General features: G+C 40.5%; 1 protein-coding gene across 1 annotated transcript in view; it reads left to right on the forward strand.

Moving 5' to 3' along the window:
- Positions 1 to 21138: 21138 nt before the first annotated feature.
- lrrtm4l1 (leucine rich repeat transmembrane neuronal 4 like 1) overlaps positions 21139 to 27573 on the forward strand; it is a 114419-nt gene continuing 107984 nt past the window's right edge. The window contains exon 1 of the mRNA XM_076079460.1: positions 21139 to 21225. Within this exon, the coding sequence (XP_075935575.1) occupies positions 21139 to 21225 (87 nt within the window). The remainder of the gene's footprint in view (positions 21226 to 27573) is intronic.

Below are 27573 nucleotides of genomic sequence, written 5' to 3' on the forward strand. Positions count from 1 at the left end.
ATATTTGGATGAGGAATTATGTTTTTGTTTTTTTAAATATTGGCTTACTTTTTAAGTTATATTTTCAATGTCACATTTAGATTTATTTGTACATTTTTAATTGTATAAGCAGATTTTGAATGTAGTTGATTCGTTTTTTTTTGTGTATTTGTGCGTCATGTAGAAACTATAACTTGGAGACAGCTGTGGGATTAATGCACTTTGTATGCCATCCCTGAGTCAGGGTTAACATGGTTTCAAATAATAATGCAATATTGTAACACATTTTAGGAATTCATGTGCGATGAAATAAGCTTTGTTTGTAAATCTCTTTGGTCTCTCACTGCCTCTTCAAACCATTCGTCTACTTTTCCACCAAGTAAATCACAGATTAACAAGGCAGCCATGTATGCAATGCATTTCTGTATTAATAAAGAACCACAAAGCATCATGTTTCCATTCCACTAACTTCCAGGATCTTTACATTACATTGTTCATCAGACACTGGAACCAAAAGCAGCCGTCGATCGGACTCTCCTACACTCGAAGAAGTAACGCGGATTCTTTAAACTGATTGGTATTCCCCTTTGCTCATTTTGAGCGTTTCGCATACACAAATACTTTCAAAATCAATGGGACTTAGTTGATCCGGACCCTTTGAAAAATGGGGCTATTTCAGGAGAATGTGGGCGCTCACTGGCATAGAAATAAAATGCCAAAGGTTATTCTGTGGATATACACAGTGAGAAGGTGTAGCCTTCCATTTGTCGGTCCCCTCCTGTTTGCTTAATATTTCCAGGAGAAGCCTCGTATGAAAACTGATGGTTTTAAAGATTATGCTTTTCATTCTTGTCGACCTCGGATGACACGGCTTCTTTTTTCGTCCGCCTCTCTCCGTCTCATTCTGATTGGGATCACGACTGGATGTGATTATCATGGATCACCATTGGAGACCGACTTAACTCGCAGCAGTTTAACTATGTCAGCAGGTAAGCCCTTTAACTGGCAAATAAAAAATAGACGCTTCGTTCTCATTGGGTGAGACACGCAGAGACTATTAAAGCCAATGAACACTTTTAACTACTTTTCATCCAAACAGCAATACTATTCTAAGTGCCAAGCTCCATTTGTATTAACTTGGGGATGTCTTAACAAAGTGATTAGGCTTTGTGGAGACAAAGATGATATAACCATCATTGCTTCTTTTACCGTGTTGACTGACTTTTCCTTCCTCACATTGATGCACAATGAGCCTCTCCAGTCACTGGGCTGTCTGTGGTGACTTCGTTGTTCAATCACTGTCTATCGTGCAACTCAAGAATAAGAAAAAAAGCATGTTATGCCTATAATTTTCACATTTCCAACAGAGAAACACAAACGGCACAAATCAAATCAAAAAAAGCAAATTGAATTACTTGAGAATACCTATAGTGCCAGTGGGGTTTAGTTGGCTTCCTCAGTAATTACAGCAGTAAACCTGGCAAATGTGTCTGTTTAATTATAGCACTGTCAGACAATAACACAAGGGGAGGACTGGCTGCTGGTTCTCCTGTACAAAAAGAACACTTCGCCCACAAAATGACCATTTGTGCACTAATTACTCAAACCCTGTTACCTTGTATTGTTGAAGAAAACTTTTTGCGTATGCCTCCACGTCGTATGCTCACTTCTTCCCAAACGCATGCATCTTCGCAAAAAAACCTCACTATTTAAGACGAGACACCTCAGGCGAAAACATCGCTTTTCATCCACTCATCAATTCTGAGATTTTGGACTTATTTAGCTTCTTCTTTCTTTCAGACGACAGGAAAATAAAGCATCCAAAATACACATGTAGGTGTTTATTTTACTACTCTGTCTATCTGCGTCAGTAGATTTCTCCTAAATTCACAAAAAGTTAGCATTAGATAATGCCTGATTTGCATATTTAAACACTCAATTTCAGAAACAGTAAAAAAAAGAATCTGTTACAAAACTTGCATTCTTTCTAATGGCCATTAGTACGCACTTTGAGTATTGTGGCTGTGGCAGGTCGTCTTTCAATCAGAAGCTCAGCGGTTCGATTCGGGCAGATTCTTCCCAAATGCTGTGCCTTCCTGTGCCTTCCGGTCCATGAAGGGGTGTGGATGGTTAGTCCTGATTGGCAAGTGACACCTTGCGTGATAGCCCCTGCCATCAGCGTATGAATTGGTTTGAGTGGGTGAATGACATGTAGTGTTAAAGCGCTTTGAGTGGTCAGACTAGACTAGAAAGGCATGATACAAATACAAGTGCATTTACCATTTCACCACTTTTTAAGGGCAGCTGCTGCATGTGCTAACAGTAAAAAGAAAAAGTATGCGATTGGGGTTCGCCAAAAACAAGATAGCAACAGCCAAACATGCTTCAAACGGGCAAACCGGCTACAAAACACCAGTTCACAAAACAATGTATGATATACTACGTCCACTACTTATATGCAGCCAATGATTGTCACACTGTTATTATATTTATTTGTTTAAAGATTCTTTTTAATACTTTTTTGCGTTTTCTTGTGGATACCTTTTGCTTTTTTGGGGCTCCTGAAAATCAGAAAAAGGGAGTGATACAGTTCTCGGTTGAAGCCATGTCCACACTAAGGCGAACATTACTTTATTCTCAGGGATCACGAGTCAAAAAGAAACAAACACAAGTTCAACTTTGATGAGTGACAATTTCTGTGCAGATACACTTGAGTGCTTGATTAATATGTGTTTTCTCTCTGATTCTCAAGACTAAATAAAAATCTGTATAGCGTAGTGGAATTACATTGTAAGATGGGGCTGTTCAATATTCGCAGGTTTCAATAAGGATTATTGAATCCTTGGATTATAGAGCCTTAGATCTGGCAAGTGTGTCTTGGGCTTGTGATTTGTCACTCTCATGACAGTTTGCCCTCAATCAGATGAGATGGATGCTGCATGATGCAGCTGTCCGTTTCATTCAAATATGCTGCAACATCTCCATATCACACCTGTTGATTCGCTTCGTCTTCCAAACATCCCAGACAGCAGACGAGAACCGCGAGTGGAGAGATTGTCCTTGACATGCATTTTGACTTTGCCTGTGTATATCCGTGCTGTGTTGTGAGATGGAATTAGTTGCTAGCGGCCTCGAACGACAGCCACCCATTCTTTCCAGTCAAAACACTTCAAAGATATGAATGGCAGATGTAAAACTAAACGAGTGCAGCGCCGTCAGTACTAGCCGCCATAGAGACATTACCGAACGAGCAGAATGTCCTGCAGGACTTCACAAAGGCACAACTTGCTTGCTGCCTCATACTTTATAATTGCTAGTCTAGGGATGAAAATGCATCATAACCTAACATTTTTCTATGATTTCAATGAGACTTTCTTTTTTCCTGTGCTTTGCCTGAAGCCTAAAGTATAGATTACAATATAAATGGTCTGTATTCACCTCCAAATGCAGCCGTCAATAGGCTGTTTTACACAATGAATGTCCGCTGCTTCAGGCAAATAGATTACTCCATTAGTCAAATTGATTACAAATGAGCTGGTGGGGTCGACCGTGTTGGCCGAACAACAAATTAGATAAAACGTGAATGCAATCGGTCTGGCGTGCTGAAGTCTGAAACAAAGAGTTTGATATGTGCCAGCACAGCGTTGTTGTGTGCTCCGCTCTTATTTTGTACCAAATATTACTGTTCATTTTCTGTCTGCGTTTACAACATGTCCTTGCTTCGCTGCCGTGTGAGTCGTCGGTTTGTTAATGACTGCGCTGTGCCACCTTTCACAGGTGCTCACATCTGTCTGATGTGCTGTTTGTCGAGGACTGACAACTGCCGCCGTTTGCAGCCACTGGTGCCGTTTGCAGCTGTCAGTCCCTGGAGGCGTCTGAGTTTGTCCATGCTGTACTTTGAGGTCGTCCATCATCCCTCTTGTTTGTCCATCACTTCCATCGCCTTTCAGATCGCACATCACTCGGAGCGTTTGCACTTGTCCATAACTTCTGTCAAACAGGAAAGACAACAGCTGCCAGTGCACATTTCATTAGTTAAGGACGTCAGACAGATACGCATGCCAGCTTCGACTACGTGCTGCAAAATCTTAACTTGGATTACATCATCTCTCTTTTGGAACAAATGTAACATCAAAGAGGAAATTTTGAGCAGAGATTAAACTGCGACTGGGGCAAGTTACGGTTTGTTGAAAACCCCTGCTAGTCAAAGTTTTCCCAATGTTGTCCTCATCTGCACTTTGGCTGGCACTGTTCTGCTGGCTGAAACGGGGACAAAAGCCATTTGGCACCGCTGGCAGATAATTCATATGGTTTAGTGCTACAGGATTAAACCAGGAACCACTAATTAAATTGAGCACAAGACGTCTTGAAGGCTACTTTCAGGAATGTCCTTGAGCAATCACAAGAACAATCATGACGTGACGGAGAGGAAGACGAGACTGTGGGTGCACATAAGTAATGCCATAAGACCTTCCCACATCCGTGACACTTACACAACAAATTGACAATGTTGATAGTAAACAACGGATATGCAAAGAAAATAATCCTGCAATAATGCTATGCGCTAAAAGGGTGGGCCGAGTGTTGAAACTTGCTGTCTTGCTAATCCTTCAGTCAACGCTCATCCTTCAACAATCTACAATTACATCATCACAGAGACTCGATCAGCCACAGGCCAGTGTGACTTTGGAATCAAAAGAGATGCGTAATCCCTCGAGCTCTGTGAGCCGCCTCGCATTCATATTCAATATTACTGTGCAGCAAATGATAACTGGAAGCCAGGGAATCTGCACTGGACTGGACATTATCCTCATCCATCTTCATGCACTGCTGCAGTTGAATGAAATTCCATACAAATTCAGTATGGAAATGGGAGGAGCTAAATCACCAACACAGACTGCACAACTTCCTGCACCACGTTTTTTCACGTTAGTCTGGACGACATTGCGCAACTAAACCAATGTTGAGTTTAGGCGACAAAATCACTTGGTTAGGTTCAGGAAGACTGTCACGGATGCGTCACTTTTCAGCAACACTTTTGGGACACGACAACCGATCCCGTGGTGGAAAGTCCTGCGTTTGTCTGACCCGTCCACCTCCTCACCCTCTCCACCACCACCCACCATAAGTGGTCTGTCTCAATATTTCATACTACTTTACTAACTCTAATTCGTCGAATTGGATGCATTTCATTCATGTATCCACCATGAAAAAGGATCCTAATTGACTCTCCATTGGCATTTGATTTCCGACACGAAAAAACTTCCACTAGATTTAAATTTCATGACTATTTGCACCAAATGCCATGAGACTGGGCTGATACAACACCAGTGACAGGTAACCCAAGTCATCACTGACAAGACAAGACAATAAAATAAATAAAATTAGTGAGAAGGGCTAAACTTGGATTTATTCTACACAAACTTAAAAAATAAAAAATTCAAAAATATAAATCAATTCCATTCATTCATTCCAGGATCTTTACAGGCGATCTGTAAAGCGGTTGAATCACGCACAGCTTTAGTTTAATAAGCCACTACTTACACAGATGTGTTACACACATCTGTGTAATACACTCAAAAAAGTCACCTTGTTACAGAACACCCACAGCGTGAGTAGGCTACCAAGTGAGACGATTTTTCCAAGGCAGCACAGAGAGGTTCAGGCAGATTAATAAATTCACATTAATTGGCACATTGCGCCACCAGGATGTCATTTGCACTCACCGCCACATTCTGTTGCGTTAGCATCTTCTGAACCAAAGTCAGGCAGCGCAGAAGCAGCATGCATCTCAGCATGCATCTCAGCATGAGGTATGTATGTTTGTATGTATGTATTTGTGGTAATATGTGATGAAGATGGAGGTTTTCAGTTTGGTTTGCTTGTCTGTTTGTCACGGACCGATTTTCATGAGACAATGAAGAACACACAACATTTTGGAGCGGATCAGCATCACAATGCGGACACACTATGTTTTTAACTTATGGAAACAGTCTTGGCGGAGGTCTGTGCTCTCCGAGTGCCCTCCTGAGTAGATATTGTTGTCACCAGGAAGTACTTTGAATACTTACATAACATAAAAGACCATAAGAGTTCCAGTGGCTTTACAGATATTAAAGTAGAAAAATGCTACAGCTCTTTAAATCACTGGATAAAGCTATCTCTCAGCTAATAGTGGACATAAGGTTGTCGATTTAAATCTAAAAATAGAGGGGGTGAAGCAGGATTTAACTTATTAAGGTGTCTTAAAAGTGAGGCCTCAACATTATGATCCATATGGAGGACTTCAGCATGTAGTGCATTGCTCACATACTTACCTTGTTGTTGTCTTGTTAAACCAAGATGGCTTGTCATGAAAGGAAAAAATATGTCAAAACATGTCATCATAAAAGATGACGAAAATATACACTATACTTTCACATTATAAAGATCAGATTGTATCCTTTATTGTGGCAGCTTTAAGTGTAGCAGAGGTGTACGTTAAGGTTGTTCCTGTGAGACAGTAATATATCTTACCAGACGTAAATACTGTAATTACGTTTGTGCAAATATACACTATAATCTAATACTAACATGCCATATGTATGTAGGCCTACATGGAAAAAGCTGCTGTACTCATTTGTGTTGTTGGTATCGCAGTGAAGCGATGCTCTCCAGCTCTTTCAGCCCGGAAATGAGGGTTATATATCATTTTGAGTCTTTCTTTATTGTTGCCAAATAGAATTATTATTATTATTCTTTTCAAAGTCCAACTGAAATGAAAATGGAAATCAAGTAATATTTTCTTGGTGTTGGGTAGAAACCAGAGGATCTGCAACCCTTGTAAAGTTTGGGAGCTGAGTCACATTTCGTTTGAATGTAAGAAGCATAATTAATTAGAGGGAAAGTTTTATTTAAACCGTTACCGCCCATTGATGTTTACGTTAGTTTTGATATTACAATCAGATAAGCCAAAAGTTATTTGTAGACTAGGTGCCTTTTTAAAGGTAACAATTGTTCTACTTTAGTCAAGTGGTGTGCCATTGTTTCTTTATTACTGTGTGTTTGTGCTTCATACCATGTGATCGTGGGTCTGAGCCACATAAGTAAAAGAAGAATGTTTTGCATTGTGTGTCAACATTAGGTCAAAATTGTAATTTCCAAAACAAAAGCATGACTTTTTGGCTCCCAACCTCAGCATTCCGTACATTACTACGCAACGAGGGCTGCAGTCACAAATCGGTCTCTGTTCATTATCCTGGCCAGGAGATCATGTTTGTGTACGTGTGTCTGTGACTGTGCACCTCTTTGTCCGTCCACTGCTAGTCTCACATTCTGCTGCAGAAAACTGCGTAATATTTTAGGTGGTCAGTTATTGCTGTATGCTCCAGGACCTCTTGTGGTTGCAGTGACTCACACATTCTAAAAACAGCTGTTATTGGGTTGTTTTGGACAGCTAACGGAACTACCAACACACGTACTCTGCTGATTACCATTGGCACTCAGCAGGTGTTTAAGTAACATGCACAAAAAGTAATGATTTCTTGTGGATTAGTGCCAATCTACGCAGCATAACTGCAGGTTGTTTGTCTCTTGGTGTGGGGACTTAACCTCAGGAAAAATGGACTGAACCACTCACTACTCTATGTGCAGTACATCAGCCGCTAGGCAACCTAAAACAAATGGGTTCTGTTGCAAAGGTAGAGAGTCTGAGAAAAAAAATGAACCTCTCCACAATTCCCTTTATTAGCTTTTCTGAGAATGATGCAGAAAAATATGAGGCAAAGCATTAGCACCTAACGTTCTACTCTGTGCTAAAGTGGTCATTCAGTAGTAAGTCCATGGACACACTGTCGAGACAGAGCGAACAAATTTACTTCATACAGATCTTGAACAAAACAACACACATTTTTGGCTTGAGGATAACACTCACCTGAGGTTACGACAGGCCCCGACTTCACTCACGAGATATTTCTTCATCACTGCCTACCACAACAATCACCCACCCTTTAGTGAGACACAGGCCAGACATAACCAAGCATCTTGTTAGAGTGCAGGAGAAGTTTGAATACTACTTTACAGACTTTATGGTCCTGATGTCCCTATTCTTATACAGATGGGGGTTTTAGTGATACTTCAAGCCAGTAAGACAAGACAACAGCGTTTACACGGTTCTATGCTGCATTGCTGCAGAAGCCTTTTTTCTTCTTCTTATGCTTGCCTGTAAAGGTAATGCACAAGTATTGCACAACCAGGGGCCAGTTGAAAAGGAAAGCCTGTACAATGTGATTCTATTCAGTAATACCTTTGACAGAAAGAAAGCCTGTGATGTTCATGTTGTGTTGTGGCCATGTACAAGTTGATTCATCTTTCTAATTATCCTGGAGGCCATGGTTTGGGAGGGTGGCATTGTGTCGGCCTGTGAATGAAGTTGTATGTGTGTGTTCTGTGTATTCGGATGGAGTCTGATAAAAAATAACCCTGATGTTATCAAGGTTGCCGGTTTAATATTTTAATATTGTGTTCCACCAAACAGATTAAAGTGTAAACCTTAAAGTTCAATTTTGGTAAGCTGCTAAGGCTGAAAATGTTTTAGTGCCCCTGCTACAGGGGAGCCTGAGCCTTTTTAAAAACATTTAAATAACGTTTTAGCTCCACTGAAATGGAGCAGTTACATGATGTTGATATTTATAAAGTTGATTCGGTTTCTTTGGGATGTAAAAAAAAAAAAAAAGACAGTATCCCAGTTTCATTATTTCACTGGTTATCTAAAGTTGTTTCCCTTTATTGTGCACTCAGAATTAAATGCACAATTCTCCATATGCAACTGCAAAATGACAAGAACTTTTACAGTGTCTAACCAAGAATGTTGTTTTTCCATCAATTCATTTCAAACTATCACCAGTTAATACCATTAATAAATCAATGGCTGAATTCATTCAGTGTTTCAGTTTAATTAGAAAGATACTTTTTGATTCCCAAACAGACACTGTGCTTTACTCGTGATTAGTTTAGCAAACACTTGTAATCATTTCACTTCATCACTTTGATTGAATTGAATTGTCGTGTATTTAATTACAACAAAGAGATGTTTCTGTTCAGTCCGGCCATTGAATCCAAATTCAAAACACGAGTGAGGATGATGCATTCAGCCCAGACGAATACGAAAGAAAGGTATTTAAGCTTGTGTGCACTTACATGTACCCAAAGGCAGATGTTGAATCATAGCTACAAAAGCAGCAAACACAACATTAATGATGCTTATACCCATATAGCGTACAGTACTTTTCAACACATGAGTGCATGACAAAGTATTAGTTGCTGCTGAAGAATTTTAAATGCTGATATTCTGTCCAGCTGGATTATTTCAAACATTCATTTCTTGTTTCTTCCCATTGGCTATGTGGTTGTAATGAGTAATTTGTGTACCCTTTTTAGCTAAACTATATAAAGTGATATGAATCTCCTAATCATTTTGGTTTCGGCAACATGTCTCGACAACTATTGGACAAGTTTAATCAAGAACCATCAGCAGGTCGACATATTCACTTATCCTCTGACATACTGTATCTCAACATCTGCCGGATGAATTGGCACAACATTTGCTTTACAGACATTCACGGCCCCCAGGGGATGAATCACAATGACCTTGGTGATCTCTTGGCTTTTCCTCTATAGCGCCATCATCGCATCAAAATTGAAGTTTGATACTTTGGTTTATGACTAAAAGTCTACATGTCTAACTGACATTCCCGTCAGCCTCAGCTGTACTTTGTGTTTATTGCAAATGTTGGCACGCTAACACACTAAACTAAGATAGTAAACATGGTAAAAAGCAAACAGAAGCACGTCTGTCATTGTGTGCACATGCTGACAATAACCTTCAGCTTAAAGTGTTCCTCAAAGCTTCTTCTTTCTCCCCTGTGGAAAACAGAAAATAGTGTTTTAAAGAATAAATACACACAAGGTCATCTGTATATTTTTTCCATTACTTTTTCTGTTTGTGATTACGTGTCATTATGTATAGTTATAAGTCACGTATACCCAAAATAGAAATAATTTCAACCAAGCAAACAATATTACATGTAATTAGAGAATAAATAGTGTTTTCTTTTCTTTTTTTTGTTTCTACTGAGTATCTGCCTCCACTTCCCTTTCCCCCCCCATCTCTCTGGAGTACACACACACACACACACGTCTGACACATGGTGGCACTCCCTCTCTCTCTCGCTCATTCTCCTGCCACCCCGGAGAGTTCACGGCTCCTGCTGTTTTAACCTCCAACCTGGGTTGTCCATGCTGTGTACGCTGCGTGTCACTCAGTGAACTGTTTGTTTGCCACTCATCGCTCACTGCCCCCCCTGCTCCTGTCCTCACGCAGCTCCCTGCAGGCCGCAAACCACTGGAGTGATTTCACATCACACCCCTCCACGCAAGCTACTCTCCCTCGAAGCAGCTGGCAATTTACTCGAGACAAGGCATCTCTGCTCCTATAGCTGAGATAACGCTTTAGTCTTCCCTCCCCCCCTCCTCCCGTCTCTCCTTTTCCCTTCTCAGCAGCCTGGCATACTCTGCGTGCACTATGAATCACCATACGAGGTGTTATCGGTGGTAATACTGCAGTAAGGAGAGACACACATCGCTCCTCCAGTACGTGATCTATTTACACTTAACAAGCAGCTTGTAATTAAAAGTCAACATCAGGCATGGTGTCTTTGCTGGTTTTCGACTCATCAACTTCACTCAGTCTGCCGGCTCCCCTGACGCTCAGAACTCTGTACGGTTGCACTGTCTGTAAAGCAATAATGGCAGGACGCACACTAAGCCATGATGACTGAAATCCCTATTTGGTTTGGTGCCAATGCATCAGTTGCAGGGAGCAGAATTAAGAAAGCTAAGAGTTGGCAGCAACAGTGACTACGAACACGTGCTGCCACACTGACGCGCTTCGACAAAAAAAATAACCGTTTCCACTCTGCTGCACTCAGTTTTCCTCCCATTCTCTCTCCGCGTCTCCACCTCAGCCCTGCTCCTCCATGGTTTCCTTGCGTCAAATTGCTTTTGAGCCCCCCCCGCCGCAAAAATCACCTTGTTCATCAAATCCTTCCTTGCTATAATGGACTCCTTAAGAGTCTTTTCTTTAAAGAAGTGGGAAAAATGCACCAGTGCAGTAAGAATATAAATCAACGTGTTCTAGAGAGAATAAGGCAGGTTGCTGCACTAGTATCAAGAAAGACTTGGTTTGGTGAATACTTAAACAAGCTGATATGCACTGATAAAAGGTTGAAATATTCTTACTTAGGACTGGAAAGTTTCAATACTAGCGCAGCGACCATACCCTAGTTTCAGAACCAATACTTATACAATGCTTTTCAAAACTTTTCTCTACTAAAATAAATTTTTCCTTTCACATAATAAAAATCCTCATATGTAAAAGGATGTCCAACAAGCAGCTGCACAAGAAAAAAAACATATACATAATATATGTGTGTGTGTGTATATATATATATATATATATATATATATATATATATATATATATATATATATATATATATATATACACAGTATAATATATATATACGTACATATCAAACAGGTGTGACTCTTCTCTTGTGCAGCTCTTAATAATACTTATTAAATCCTGTATTGGTGTAGAGATTAATTCTTTATTGTCCTCTATACAGTCCAACGCTCAGAATAAGTAACACCCACAAACGGGTACAAACAAACAAGAACATCACAACAAGTTAGTTTCAGGCTGTTTAAGGCACTTGTGGCTGAGAACTCCTCAGATATAGTAGATGTCTCTATCTGTGGCCAGAGGGGAGGAGTGTGTTCTGAGTGAAGCGTTGCTCCTGCAGTCATCTGATATGAGCTTTTTGCACTCATGCGACCTACTGACGACTGGTGTATTTTGAGGAGGATTTTCATATAGACTGGCATTACTAATATCCAGTATGAGAGAGGTTATGTGCTTTTTTACTTGTGCATTTGTTAAACAGCAGGAATTATATTCAGTGCTAACCCTTTTTCTAACACAAACGCTACTTGATTGAAGGGCTTCTGCGCTTGTAACCAACACTGCTGATTGATGTTTTGGGACATTTTCTTACCACCTGTAGAGCCTCGTGTAGTCTCGGTTAGCATTCAAATTTCTGCCGTTTTCTCTTTGGAATTACATGCATTGTGTTAGCTGGCCACAGCTGGGAGGCTAAGACAGGAAAAGAAAGACTAGTGCCACATATCTTAACATTATCTTGACTGGTTTATAGCAAGTTGGTTAATTTCTAGATACAGACAAATCTTCATAATAATAATCATTCACTGCATCCTGAATTGTTTGTGAAAACGAAAATAACAGCTGATGCTAATGGGAATGTCATAATTGTTGTGATTAGAATGCAAACTAATTAATTCTGTGCTAAACACTAAATTTGATGTGAACTTTTCTGTCATGTCTAATTTGACATTTGGTGCTGGCTTTAAGGACTGGATACTACGATACACATTTGAATCAGTACCAGAAAAAGTACAGAGGTTTAATACCCAGCAGTAGTCTTACTAAACTGTCAGATTTTTCCACTTGATTTAAGAGAATAAGACTTTCCCTCCTCCTAAGAATTGAATGTTTACATACTATTAAATGCAATTCAAATTTCCTGGATAGTTGGATTTCCGTCCGTGCAATACCCACACATTATTAAGAAACCACCGTACACTGACGAAGGCATCTAAGTGTACAAAAGTAACTTTAAACTTTAAGAAATGCAAGACCCTCTTGTTTGTTGAACAAATACGTTTACTCAAGGATTCATTACTCGTCTCCTGAGCCACGTCAGCTGTACTTTGTCAGCCATATATATATATATATATATATATATATATATTATATATAATCGTCTTTTGTTATCAGTCTGTGCGTGTATTGAGAAAAAAAATTACAAGGAAGGCAATTAAATGGATTCCTCGGGCTGTCATGGGATAGCAGTGAGGTCTTTGTTATTCAAGGAGGAGCAACCCGATCTATACTAATGGCTGTGCATGCTAAACCGTATGTAGGTTGCCGCTAGTTCCACGGCATATTGGATTATTAAGATCTCACTCTGTGTTGTTTCAATGCAAATACTCTCTCTAATCCACTCGCTGCTTCCACCAACATGCAGTACATCAGCACAAACTGCAGACGAGCTATCGGCATCTTAACTAGAACTGGACCATACAAGGCCAGGTTTAGTTTTCCTTCATTGGCTCCCTCCCCATGGAAGGTGCCTCTAATGACTTACAAAATTGATGTCCTTATACTCCGATCAGGACTCCCCACTCTCAGAATACAGGGCTCTGTCTGTCCCCAGCAGGCCACTGGGGCTTCTCCTGTCATCTGATACTGTTGAGGCCTTAAAATCCATGCTTGAATCCAAATAACTCTCAACCTTATTCCTTTATTATCTGACTGGCAGGGTCGGTCTCAGTCTCAATGTATAATATGAACCTATAGTCCTGTCGACAAGAATAATATTAACTTTCTGAAAGCCACTGATTCTCAATAACCCTCTGTTCGTGTCCCACCACAAGCATAGCTGCGCATCTCTCTCTCTCTCACTCACTCTCACTCTCACATATATATTCCATGTCTGGATCTTCGTCCTCCAGGACATTCAGCCTCTATAGTCTCTCTCTCCCTCTGTGCGTGGTTGTTTCATCCTCCTATCCGTGCGAATGATATGCTTCAGTTTTTTTTCCTGTGCGTTCGTGTCTGTCCTCTCTCCAGGTGCCGTGATTGGGAGGAGGTCGCGTGTCTGCAGGCTCTAGCTGATTGGCGACACCCGGCAGCTGCTCGACATCCTCCTGGATCCATCCTTTTTCATACATGTTCACATTTGATGGATTATTTTGTGTCACATGGATTGTCTGAGAGAGTTTTTCCTTATTTAGGCGAGGGCCGTGAAGGTTGCATCATGTGTATACTGTCTCTTTATATGCGTGTATGGAAAACACATTATTTCATATGCATACATTATAGAACATGATCACGTTATTTAGTACGTTCATTTATGTGGTATGTGGTTATTTCTGCTGTGACATGTTTGGAAGTTATATTTTAACATCATTAAATCAAATTTAATAAACAAACTATTGTATAGTTTTATTCTTAACAAGCAGAGAAATATGAGCAGTCACGGTTGAAGAGTTGCTGATTGACAAATCAGTGAATTTAGTTGGTTTCCATTATCTTGCATTTCATTCACAATTAACACAAGAGGTTAACTTTAATGAAGGTGTGACCAGCCTGTTGATTTCACTCTCTCTCTCATGGCTATTTGAGATCGAGAGTGTTTAGCGCAATCAACACTAAATTTTCCACACATTAAATCTCATCAGCTTCTCATTTGACGAAAGCAGAATTATGTTCTCAAGTTTTTTTTGTGGAAAGATCCACAGACTAACTGGTATGTTGATTCATTTATTCAGATGCCGTATTTGCCACACTTCACACATAAGTGCATTCCAGCGGTATGTGCCTGTTGCTGCTGTCTTTGCATCTATTTTTGGGAAACAATTAACAAGCAGAGGCTTGTTCAACATTTCCATTAATCTCCACAAGAAAATGTGAGATGATACACTCAAAGCAAATTGCATACATTGTACGTGGTTTGTATTGGAATACCAAAGAATGCATGATGATATTTATATATGTATTGTATATATAAGTCAGTGGCGAGCCGTGCATTTTATACCTGGGCCTTCATTGCTGTCCTCATTATGACGCCACAGCTACGGTTATTATTTGTTTCGTGTAAAAATGAAGCTCAACACCTATAAATACATTAACTGCAGAGTGCAGATACATGAATATGCCGAGAGTGTGTCTCCTCTCCTCTCTTCTCTGACTGCTGCGTGAGGCTGCTGTGAGAGTAGCCGCCTGTGAGTGCTTTGGGGCGGCGGAGGGGCTCACGGCAGCACCCGCTGCTCGTTCACGGCAGTCACTGTAGAACGGTACGTGCTTTCACGTCAGAGTCAAAACACCAGAAAAGTCTCCAACAACACCAGAAAAAGTCGCTAGATTTGTCACGAGTAGCTTTTGACAAAAAAAAGTCGCCATGAGGGTTCGGAAAGTCGCCAGATTTAGTGTGAAAGTCGCCAAGTTGGCAACACTGGCACCGGCTAAATGTGTCCCCAGAGCAACATTGAACGTAACAATAGTTCCTATCACATATTAAACCAAACAAAAATCCATCTTCATAAAAACAAGTTGTACAAATAATAATATATAAACAAGCATATTAAAGCGACTGCAGATGTACAAACAAAAGCAGTTAAGTCACCAGAGTTCATATTTAAAGACAAAGAGTTTAATCCCACGGTTGTTCAGTACATCCGTGCGTTTTAGTTCCAGTAAGAAGTCCTTCTCGATTCATGGACGCCAGTGAAGACAGTCGAGCCTCCCTAGTTGTATTTCTTGAATAGGTTTTAATGCGCTTGAGGCTGAAAATGTCCGCTCGACAGAAGCAGCAGATTTTGGGATTGTCACCGCCCAACATGTCAGGCTAGCCCACTGACCAATCACTTATGGCTAGGCCAGCTAGCAGGCTCTGAGACGTCAAAGAATACGCCCAACATGTCAAACTAAAGATTTGATTGTTTGAAGACTATGACAATCAACAATATCGTCCCCATTCACTTAAACTGCACATGGATGCATGTGAGAGTCTGCAGGCCTGGGGCCTCTCTTCTTACCTAGAGACACAGAGGTGAAATCTGATTGGATAAAAGCTCTACTTAAAACAAGCTGCACTGGAAGCAGAGCAACTGAGGAAGACAGTAGCTGTGCAATGAGAAAATAAGATAATGGGAAAAAGAATTATAATACATGTAGCGTATTTATGAAAAATTATTAAATTATAAAATAGCTATAACTTTGTGATTCTGTCTAGGCCAGCAGAGAAGGCATTGCAGGCCCTGACGGCCCGCCACTGATATACGTATATGCTTACATATACATACATAGATATGTATATACAGTATATGTATATATATGTATACGGACATATTTCTATATCTGTATAAAAAAGACTCAATCCATCCATTTAACTATCCTTTTATTGACAGTGTTCAGCTATAGTCTGTCTTTCTACCTTCACAGTGTGCAATATCATTATATAGAGTGAACACAAACTCCTCATCCCGCCCACGACAAGCAGACCAAAAATACACTGCAGTTGGGTCCCTGTTCACTTTCTAACTTGCAGTTTCAGGGATGTGTGGTCAGGGCACGCAGTACCTCTCCAAAGCTTGAAAAGGAATTACATGATAGTTGTGTTTATTGATCATTTCTTCATATGTCTAATTCATAATTTTACAAATTGTATTTTTTTAATTTGACATTTTCATTATTTATAATTTGTCTCAGGATTACAGCCAGCGTACTCCAGTAACAATAGTATAGTATGCTCCTTTTGCAACCTGCTCCCATAAAAATACCGATCCTGAATGCAAGAAGTTCAATCCCACCCTATGAAGTAGCGGTAGCAGTATGCCCGAGCAGCTCGATAGCTTAACGGTTGCGGTCAGAGTGGATATTCTTGCTGAAAAAAGATTTTCAACACTTCTCTTGTGAAGAGCTGTGGTTGCTGATGGTACACCAGCAACCGACCTGCGGGAACTTACCCAGCAGAAGGGCTAAAATGCGGCTCGACCTGAGGGCCAAAACACAACAACATTACGGAAAAAAACACATTAACATTTCACAAAACATTAACATTAATTCAACCTTAACAACCGCGATGGTTTCTCAATCTGGCTTTGAGCTCTCCCACATAAAAAGATCCGATGTTTGCAGCATGAGTCCAATCGCAAACATGGACGAGTCAGCAGAGCGGCGTATTTCACAGCGATAAAAAAATCGCAATTTTGGACAACAACCGACCAACGAACATGACATCACTTTTATGTATCTACTTTTAGGAGGGGATTGATTATGCAGCTGAGGGTGTTTCAATGGGCCAGTTTTAGCTGGGCATTAAACTCTGAACCGCTTCTGCTGCTCTTTGGTGATCTGGTTGTTGAGATCTTCCAGATGGGACCTCGTGGAGCTCCCGGCCTTCTTCCACTCCTGCTGTTTTTCCTGCAGAGCCTGCTTGGGGCTTTTCGGTGGCCTGAAGGAGGGCCGACTTGTCCTCCTGCCGCTCTTTGCCACGACTCTCCAACAGCTGCTCAGCCTCCTTTAGAGCAGCCATGGACTTACTTTAATTGGCTTTCTGTTGGTCCGGTTGAGCCAAACGGGAGGCTCTGAATTCCACTCCTGGATGGTGGTTTAATCCCGCTGAAAGCAGAGAGGCTCAGTCTTCAGCAGATGTTCTGCCTCTTTGAGGGCTGCTGCGATCTTGCTGTTCCTGCGCTCTTTGTTCCTCGGCCCTTAGCTGGGCTTGATGGTAGGCCGGGGATCTTTCTTCTCTCCCTGATTTCGTAGAACTTCCTCCATCTTGCTCGAAACGTTCTGTAGCATCTGAGCCCTCTCACTTTCCAGCTAGCTCTCCAAAACCAAAATGGATTTAGCCACTGCAAACAACTGTCTCTTAGTCTGCTCCAGTCTGACATGCTTGGTTCTTGGTGAAGGAGATCTGCTGCGCTAGATCATCTTGAGCTCTCTGCAGCTTCATGTAAATCTTTTCCTGCAGGGATTTCAGATAGTCTGCATCCCTGGATGGAGAGTGGTCATGTGTAGCCTGAGTTTCATCTTTTCAGGCCAAATATCTCCCTCTGCATCAGTTTATCTCTCATGGTTCCACTTGTTGTCCCGCTATTGGATACCAGCTTCATTGTATTTGGGTTAATGTCATGATTTCTGATGATTCCTAAAATATGGCAAAGAAAGTATACTCTCTAAGAAATAAATCTTGTGATGTCTTTGCACAAGAGGACGTGTCCGTTGAGACGCAGTCTTTTTTAACGACAGTAACCATGTGCACTCTGCAACCATCTATTATTGAAGACGGTGCATTTAATTAACACAGCAGACAATATCTTTTTTTGACTTTTTTTACAATGCGTCCCAGACTTTGATGATAGATTTGAAAAGCTGTTTGGGGCTTACTTAACTAGCTAGACATATTTTATGACTTTCCCCTGCTCATGTTAATCTTGTACATGTTAGAAGCTGTCATAGCAGTAGCGTAATATGAAGCTTTATCTTCAGAATTTTATATTATCTTTGTTCTGCCTTTTTGTCAGAGATCTCAACAGCAGAGCAGTACACCGTTTGCCTATTTCCTCATGGATCAACAACAGGACTCATTTGTCTAAAAGCAGGTTACACATTGTCCTAAAAGGCAACGCTGTGACTCAGACACGCTGCCAAAGCAGCAGCCAGATATTTGGTTTTTTTTTTACGGGTTGCACTCGTCTCAGGAGGTCAAGCGTTGCACGGCTGAGCTGCTGCCTCGTGTTCTGCCCGCAACTTTTGAAGTGGCCCCCACGGCTAACATTTGTCAGTGATTGACTTGCATTGAAATACCACAGAAACGATGGATCTGGAGATGATGCGGAACAGATTGCATAATCTGATGCAGTCTCAGGCCTTGATGAGAGTATTTGCTATCAACCCGATCCTATTTACAATATTATTAATGCACATATTTAAAGGGAATGTAGCCCACCTTATAGGATTGCCTTTGTCATATAAAATTGATTGATTGATATGTTCCTTTACAAGTAGGGTTTTCAAAGTTTCTTAAAACGTGTGTGTTGGTGGTTATTTATTTATTTGGTAGGTTTGATTGACGAGGGTCTCAGTCCATCACAGTTTGCTGCTCATCCTACCTCAACTCTTACCAGAACACTCTTACAGTCGACGTCACTGATCCAAAGAGACGAAATTGGGACAATGGTGCCCCTATATTAGTTTACATTTTGCCAAATTGGCCCTGTTAAAGATATGCTAAATCAGCTATTAGCAATTCCTGTAAACAATGTACTAGGCTTGGTTAAGGGTGCTGCGATCAAAGAGCCGATCAGATGACGCATCGGTTCTGAGTTGAACCGTTTTCAATACTCATTTACAGGCTTTCGACAGAAAAACACATTTATAATCTCATCAAAACAATTTACGTTGAAAGAATATGTTGTATATGATATAAATTGTCTGATTCTTACAGATGATAAAATATGCATCCCTTGCTTCTTCCCCCGAGAGAGATGAGCGGACACACACACACACATCGGTCATAATGTCTGGTGAAAATAATTCCTTCTAAGCACAATTTAATTTGTATTCAACTATGCTAAAATTAAATGTCCACATATCCTGAAATTAATTTTCATTTTGAATGTGTAGTCGATCTATGACTCATCAGCAAACAGTTGTTTGAGCACAGTGAAAACGTTGTTTTTGAAAGGCTAAACTCCAATAAATAAAATAAACAATATTTCTTCAGATATATATTTTTAGATTAGATTTTGACTTTTGGCTCTGGAGCTATTGTAAACGTTACCTAATCCTACCGAACCACCACTGGAATCTAATTCTACAAGTAGTATAATAGTAATAACACAATAATATTAGTGTACCCTAATCTTTGTCAAATTTGAATGTCAATGTTATGAATTATGCTTCCAACTATTATAGGTACAGCCTTACAAAAGTCTACTTACAAGTCCATTTCACACGGCCGGGGTTGCAATTGAAAGATAAAATGTTATCAGACACGCAATAAGAATACAACAGCGCAACACATAAATGTAATGAATTCACTCATTTAAATATAGTCAGAACTACTCGTGCTCTAGATGGGGCAGTAATATTATAAGCCTTTTTTCATTCAAGTATAGTCCGCCGTTTTTTTTGCTTGCGGTCCTGTCTGCATTTGGCCGTTTAAAATGTGTTGCTTTTAGTCTGGATTTCAACTTCTGTAATTATCCCAGGAACATATCACTGCTCCGGACCAGGGCCCTGTTTCAGAGAGCATGCAGACTCTACTAACCCTGAAATGGGAAACTGTGAGTTTTTGGTTCCAGAACAGCTGATCAGCGTTTGTTGAGGCATCTCTGAGTTCGTTCACTCTGAGTGAAGCTTGTGCGTGGTGAATGAAAAAAAAAGCCATCAACGGAGCTCCCTTTCCAAGATTCACCATGGCAACAGGTAAGGCAGAGCCTCCATTTTTAATCCAGTGAAATGAATGCATGTAATGCAACTGAAGATGAAACAAAACAAAAATATATACAGATGAAAGACATAAGAGACATGATTGTAAGCTCCCAATCTGATCCACTAATAATGTGTTTGGTGACTTTAAATGTTAAAATACAGTGGATTTGAAATTGTAGACATCTTGGCTCAACAGCATGCAGTGGCTTTATTTCAGCTACTTCAACAAATGTGGTACATTAAAAACACGTTCAGAATTTAAGCAGCCTGCTTAAAAAAAACTCACTCTAAAACTACATTCTGCAGCTGCACCATGTTCCTGCAGTATTACAGGAATTATGTTCTATCAGTGACACCTGACATCAGCTGACATTCACAGTGTGCACAGAGTCCCAGTGTTGCATATCCGTATGAAAAAAGAAGTTCCACTTGCAAATAAAAGGACATGCAGAGGTTTTCATTCTGAGCTGAAGGTGACTTGACGCTCTGTAATATTTGAATGGGGCAAAAAAAAAAATGACTGACAGTAAATAAAAGCAGTCATTTTTTTCAGCAAACAAACACAATATCCAGGATTTAGATCGGGACATACAGTAAAACTGATACGCGTTCTGATGAATCAATGAGGATATGAAGCAACGTCTATGGCTACCTCTCTTTCTGGAGTTTCCCTCAACTCAAGGTTAGTTTTTACTAATCCTGCTTTCTGGATCAGGGCCCAGGTTAGATGTGCAGCATACTTTACCACGGTGATGAAAGGTACAAGGTGAACCACAATTTTAGGAATGAGAAAACCCAGGGTGAAACATGAAGGCACCTTGCCAACCACAAATCCTGTTTCTTATTAATACAGGGCCGTCCAGGCCCGTCCTTGTGTTTTGTAAAATGTTTTGCCAAATGTTTTGTGAAATGTTTTGTGAAATGTTTTGTGAAATGTGTTTTGTGATAAATTTGAGTGTTTTGTGAAATGTGACCTGAACAATTTACCAAGAGCTCTGCTGAAGCGTGGATAATCCACAGTCCACGTCCACTCTCAGATGGCCTTGAAAACCTACGGCAAGAGTCGCATTGACGCGGCCATGGATGAGCAGCGCAGGCTCCATTCAAGCGCGCACAATGCTAAGGTAAAGGAAAACGGATCAACATTTAAAAAAAAAAGAAGCCGAATCGATGTAACCTGTTAAGTTACCTTGACAAGCAAGACATAACTTGTGGGGGGATACGACACATTTAAGCTCCTCACTGTGTTTACCAGAGATTTGAATCAGATTCAGAAACATTTAATTGAAAGAGTGATAAAAAAGTGACATACAAGCAGCATTATTGTTGCAGTGGAAGTGGACGAGACAACGGATATTACAAACAAGCCTCGATATCGAGGTGTATCAACAGCCCGAGTGAGATAAAAGAGACATCAAATTGAAGAGCCTGTCCAGATTTGCAAAATTCTTTGATCTGAGTAGATTAAACTCTGATTAAACTGTTAACAAACAGTCCAATGCACGTCACCGGTACTTTTTTTTGACACACTTTTGTCTGTAGGAGACTGATCGGAGGCCACACAACTTTTAAAAGGTGGTGTTAAACTAGAACTTCTACCACCGCGTCCGTGGAGAGGACAGGATGGAACAAAACTGTCTGTCTGCTCATATTTCCATCGGAGTGACTTCTGAACCTGAGGAATACATCTGACAAGGAGGGCGTTAACAAGAACATCCTTGTAGAAGTCTTTGTCTAGAGGGATAGTCAACAAATACTATTTTAAAAATATATAAATAAATAATAATGCTGTATGGAATAGTTGAAAGCTTCATTCATAACGTTGACGTTCAAATTTGTTTTAACTGACAGAAACATTGCGTGCAATTGTAGGCCTAGAACTACCTTCTCTCGCCCCCCCCCCCCCCCCCCCCCCCACACACACACACACACACACACACAGCAAGTCCTTCTTGCTGTAATTATCTCAGTCCTCAGTCCAAAAGTAAAAACGAATAGAAACAATATTTATGCAATCATTTCCAATTTTCATTCTTGTTTTAATCTTAACAAGACATTCTTCTGCTATCCAGATTTGTTGGCATTTAGCCTTTCAAAAACTACTTTTTCACTGCGGTCAAAAAGCTCTACTGCTTCCCGCCCACATAGGTGGTTTAGTGGCGCGCTCTCACAGCACCACAAATTACATTTATACTGAATGACCACAATAATGCAAAATCCTCTTTTAGTTTAGAGTGATAACATCATAAAATATGGCGAGAGAAGCCTCATTTGAAAAGCTAAATAGCAGCTTCAAATATAGAAAAAGGCATTTGTAACCACCCTAATAACTATATTTATTCATTTTACTTCTTTAACCCTCTTTTGGCTTTGTGTTTGTTGTCTGATGTTTTCTATATCCTGGTGCACCGTCACCAGATGCTCATTTGGTGTGGGCAGGCCTTTGCACATTTTGTAGGAGTACATAAGCTGTTTTCTACTGGTGCGCCGACACCAGGATTCATCTCTCTATTTTCTTTATCCTGGTTCACCGTCGCCAGACGCTTACTGTGTGTGGGTGCGCTTTTGCGCATTTTGTAAAAGTGAATAAGCTGTTTCTAATTTGTGTGATAACACCAAGATGTCTCCGTTTTTTTCTTTATCTTGGTGTGCCGTCACCAAATGCTCATTGTGTACGTGAATAAGCTGTTTTCTGCTGCTGCGCTGATACCAAGATCCTGTCTGTCTCTCTCTCTTTCTCTCTCCCTCTGTTTTTCTGCTTCTCTCTGTTTCACTCTCTCTATGTTTCTCTAACGTGTGTACTACATTCTATTATTTGTGCATGTAATATATGTATATTTATGTACCCATGCATAATGCAGACATATGCCACATTGATAGGTCACTGCCTACACAGGCAAAGATTTTTCCACACATTACCACCTACAGATGAGCAGAGTGAGCAATCGTAACATGCAATGTTCGTGTTGACTCTTTCCTTTCTACGAATGGCATGTCGAGAGAGGCTCAACTCTATTACTCACAATCAAATGTTCAGAAACCTCTATTTTTTCTTTGCTTTGGATTGGTCCAGGGTTACATACAAATTTGAGCTCTTTAGAGCTTTACAAGGTTATTCAAAAAATCAGTCATCAGTCCAGCCTGGTCTCCCAAAAATGACGTTCCCATGCGACGAAACTGCATTGTCCAATGTGTTTGGAGGGAAACGTCTGTGTCCCCTGTGAAACCAAAAGTCAACGTTGACTTATTTTAATTTAGATCCACAACTTCAATAATGTAACAAACCTACTTATTTTAAGCCATGATGATGACTGTGAACCCAAGCAGACAACAGCTGCCATTCTCCACAAAAAGGGCATAAATACAAGCTTTTCAGAAACGGCTTTTAAAGCATACATAGGTTTTTTTCAATATACCAAAAATATAGATTTTCAGCTGGGTATTCCTTAAAAGATTCACTGTTTTCTGGTTAGACAAAGTCTCCTTTTCACGAGGCCTTTAAGTGCCACCGAAAGCATCCCATTAAGCAAACTGTGAGACTGATGTACAAAATGTGTAGGCGATTGTGTAAGTGTGTGAGGTGAGCAGCTTGACAGCTCGGACAGTCGACGGGTCACCGGCTTGACCGTGAAATCCGTCTCCTTGGACAAGATAAGAGGGTGGATGAGAGCCGGAGACGGGAGCGCCACTTGGTCCGGCTTATCCTCCGGCTCTGTGGTGTCTGCTGTTAAATGACCAGTTTGCCAGGATTTCTGTCCTCGCCCACATCAGCCTTTAGCCCGACAGGGTGACGGCTCTGCCTCAAAGGGTTTCATCATCGCAGTCGTCGCAGGCAGGTAGCTGGATATTTCCCCGCCGTTGAGCAATAAAGCTGTCAGCAGGCACCGTCTTTTGATAGCTGATGTTTGGTTGGATGCGTATGCACAACGCCGCTCGTCTTTGCTAACTGCGTATAATTGGTCTCGTTTTTGGATGGACGGTGACAGACTTTTCTTTCATTCCATGAATTTATTTTGTTAGATTACACCCTTTAGAGAGAGAAACGTCTGAGGGTTTTGTTTTTTCCCCCCTTCTTTTCTTCCTTCTCCCAAGGGGGGCTTGAATTTACAGAGTAATTAGTTGAGTAGAATACACCCTCCAATTTACCCCCCAGCCCATCCTGCTCTCCTCTGCAGTGAAGTTTACATTTGGTAATGAATTAAGAGCCTTGCACTATTAAAAGGGGGGTTTTGCTGACATCTCTATAAGCTTAAGATAAGCTGGGCCTAAATCAAGAAAAATGCAGACCCAGCACATTGCAGTCCAAGGGAATCTTAGCGAGAAGAGCTTTCAGCGGGAGATAACACTAGGTACGTATTTTTGCCTTTGCATTACCCATAAAACATCCTGGTTTATCTTAATTTGAAAATGCTTTTAGAGGGACTCCTATTAAATGAAAATAGTCCTTTCATGTTGCTGCTTCATATAATAAAATATGATTTTTGAAGATTCTTTCATTGTAGGATTATGCTTTTTAATTATTTAATGCTAACCCAGTTCAAACTGATTATTTGGATGAGTAATTAGTAATAGATACTATAAGAAAAGTTGAACTCACAAGTGACATTCCAATTGAAATCTACAGCCATAATGCACTCATGTGTTATATGACTGAAGTCTGTTTCCTCCGCTTTTCTGTGAGATGGAAACTCACAGCAGCAGAAAGAATAGATTATATTTTGCGGGAAGTCTAAACTGTTTTACGCAGTCTTACCTTCATCTACTCAGTCTACTGTATACAGTACATTGACTTAACAGTGCTAGTTCTCTGTCTGCATCACATCTCCCAGTTGGGAGGAATGCAGCATATGCACATTACCCACACACGGCAGACTGGTTTAGAAACAAATGAGTGCAAGATGAACGCGTATTAGCTCCACCGTAGGGGTCAACATGTTAATTATGTCGGAAACCAGCAGTTTGAGAGGAGTGTTATCTTAAGACTTCATCATCCTTGCGGCACAAACTACTGGTTTGCGAGGAGTTGTTTCCTGGCAAGTCACACAACAATCAGTCGTCCTATAGATCCTTGCTTAAGTGTCCTTGAGCAAGACACACTAACCCCATTGGTTAATAAAAGCTATGCTACCACTGGTTTCAGAGAGAGATGTAATTTGTTCCTTCATTGTTGTATTATAGGTTGATGAAGTAAGTACTTCTCTGTTTTGTACCAACACGGTGCTAAACGTGTGCCAATCATGACAATCAAACTGCAACCTTGGAATTTCACTGCCAATTAAATTAAAGAAGGAGAAAGCTAAATGGTTTTACAAAGATTAAACCAGAGTTCTTTTTTTTATCAGATCATGCTGAAGCGGTTTCACTACCTTCAGCAATTTGTTTTTACATTTCTTTTGCAGGAGTGTGTGTGCCTCTTAAGTTTCCTAAGAGCTTATTGACGATCAAGAATCTCCATCAACAGCACACTCAGAGATCATGCAGATCTAGTATTTATACTGATGTTGTTGAGTACATACAGTATATTACTTAGTCAATACGTAGTAAGGGATTAAGAGCTTGTAGATAGATGGTGGTCTTTCCAGTAAATCCTCCAAAACAACCCATGTGACTAATCCAAAAATGATGTATTGAGTAAAAGAAATATCTTCCTGGTGGTGTCTTTCAGTTCTTTATCGTAGTTCCCCGTCCTGCAACTTTACTGTTTTTGTTAAAATCTGAATTAATCCAGCAGAGCAACATGAGCATTAATTCTGAGTATAACAAAAACAGTAAAGTTGCGGGATGGAGAACTAAAATAAAGTAATGTTGGTCCATAACTGGATTTTTAAGTAGCTGTTGCAAACAACTTTGACACTTATGGGCAAAAATGAACGAACAAATCTTTTCAATTTCCAACCGCTGTTATTGTAGGGTACTGCTCAGGCTGCCTGCTGCTTTTGATGCTTAAAACATAGGAAGCGTGACAACCAATACATTAACAGATTGATACAGCCTGGCAGCTCCACCCACTGCACTAGACCATTCTAACTGTTCTCTCGAACTGGGACGTCTGGTAGCAGGAAGAACAGCAAATCACTGCAGTCAAACCACATTCCTGTAACTTACTGAACTGACTTAGCTTGCCCTACATACAAGCGGGATGCTGATATTAATATTTTATATTTCTCCATGTAAACTTATAGCTGGTGACTGGTAATGCATTAAAGAGATGTTTTGTGGGACGGGCAGCGCTAACTGTCTAACGTGCTAAATGTATCAAAACTCGGGAGGTTCGACATACATTTACCCTTGTAAACATGGCTACCTCCACACGGGGGGGGGGGGGGGGGGGGGGGGACTGCTCTGATTGCAAAAAGAAGTCAGATTTTACAGTCAATGAGAAAAAGACTCGCTTGACTTTTTAGCTCAGTAAACATTGTAAATATAGATTTATGGTCTCAATCTCTTTAATACAGCATGATGTTCATTTAATAAATGATGGTCCCATTTAGAGCCAAGTGGACCATAAAGCAGGGCGTGGCTACCTTGTGATCGACAGGTCGCTACCACAGCGGTGTCCGGTCTGGGAGTTGTCTGTGAGTTCGTCTTAGAACTTTGATCCTTTCCAGTGTGTTTTCAGTTCATGACAAATGCATTGTAAAAATTTTGGTTGCATAAAAATGTCTTATTCAGCGTTTGATCATGCTCGACTCCGAGCTATCCTGGTTCCAAAAAGCTGACGAAGATGGCGAAGGTCAAAAACCAAGATGGCGTAGGCCAAACTGTTGAACTCAAGGCTTCAAAACGGCAGTCCACAAACCAATGTGGCGTTATGCGGACTAGGTCCACTTTGTACCATCTGTGATCCGCCCGTCACTACAAACTAACAGAAAAGGTAGAAGGTCAAATTTGTGTTCACAACTTGTTTGCTGAACACAACTGTAATTTGTCTGGTCAGGACAGTCTTTCACTGTTTCATGTACCGATGCCCATAAACTGAATAATACTGGTAAGCCAGTGCTCTTTGTAATGCAAATTGATAAAAGGATGCACCTACTGAATGTCAGCAAGTAAGACCTGAAGCCTCTTAACTGAATCCCTCCTGGTTCCGGCAGCACTGACCCATCTGTGGAGGGGCGAGTGATAAAAGGCTTTCCAGAGCTCGACAGAGGATCACATCATCCTAAGACAGCTCTGATAAGGTTTCAGTGCAGCCCTTTCATTGCATTGATGCAACACAGCGGGGATCACAGTTTGCTCAGCAGGTGAAACTGAAAATACTTTTCTGGTAATTCTAAAGGTTCTGGCAGTTTTAATACAAAACCACATCCAATACCAGATACACTTATTTTTAAAATAATGACTTTAACAATATTAAAAACCTAGTTTTCAGTTCACTGTACACAATTGTAAATGTACTGTTACTCAATCATTTTACTTAATTCACTTTTTCAATGCAGAGATGTTACTTAAATGTAATGTTTTTTTGTGTG

Source organism: Anarhichas minor, unplaced genomic scaffold, assembly GCF_050575085.1.
Source record: "Anarhichas minor isolate MPS153535 unplaced genomic scaffold, ASM5057508v1 ptg000073l, whole genome shotgun sequence".
NCBI lineage: Eukaryota > Metazoa > Chordata > Actinopteri > Perciformes > Anarhichadidae > Anarhichas > Anarhichas minor.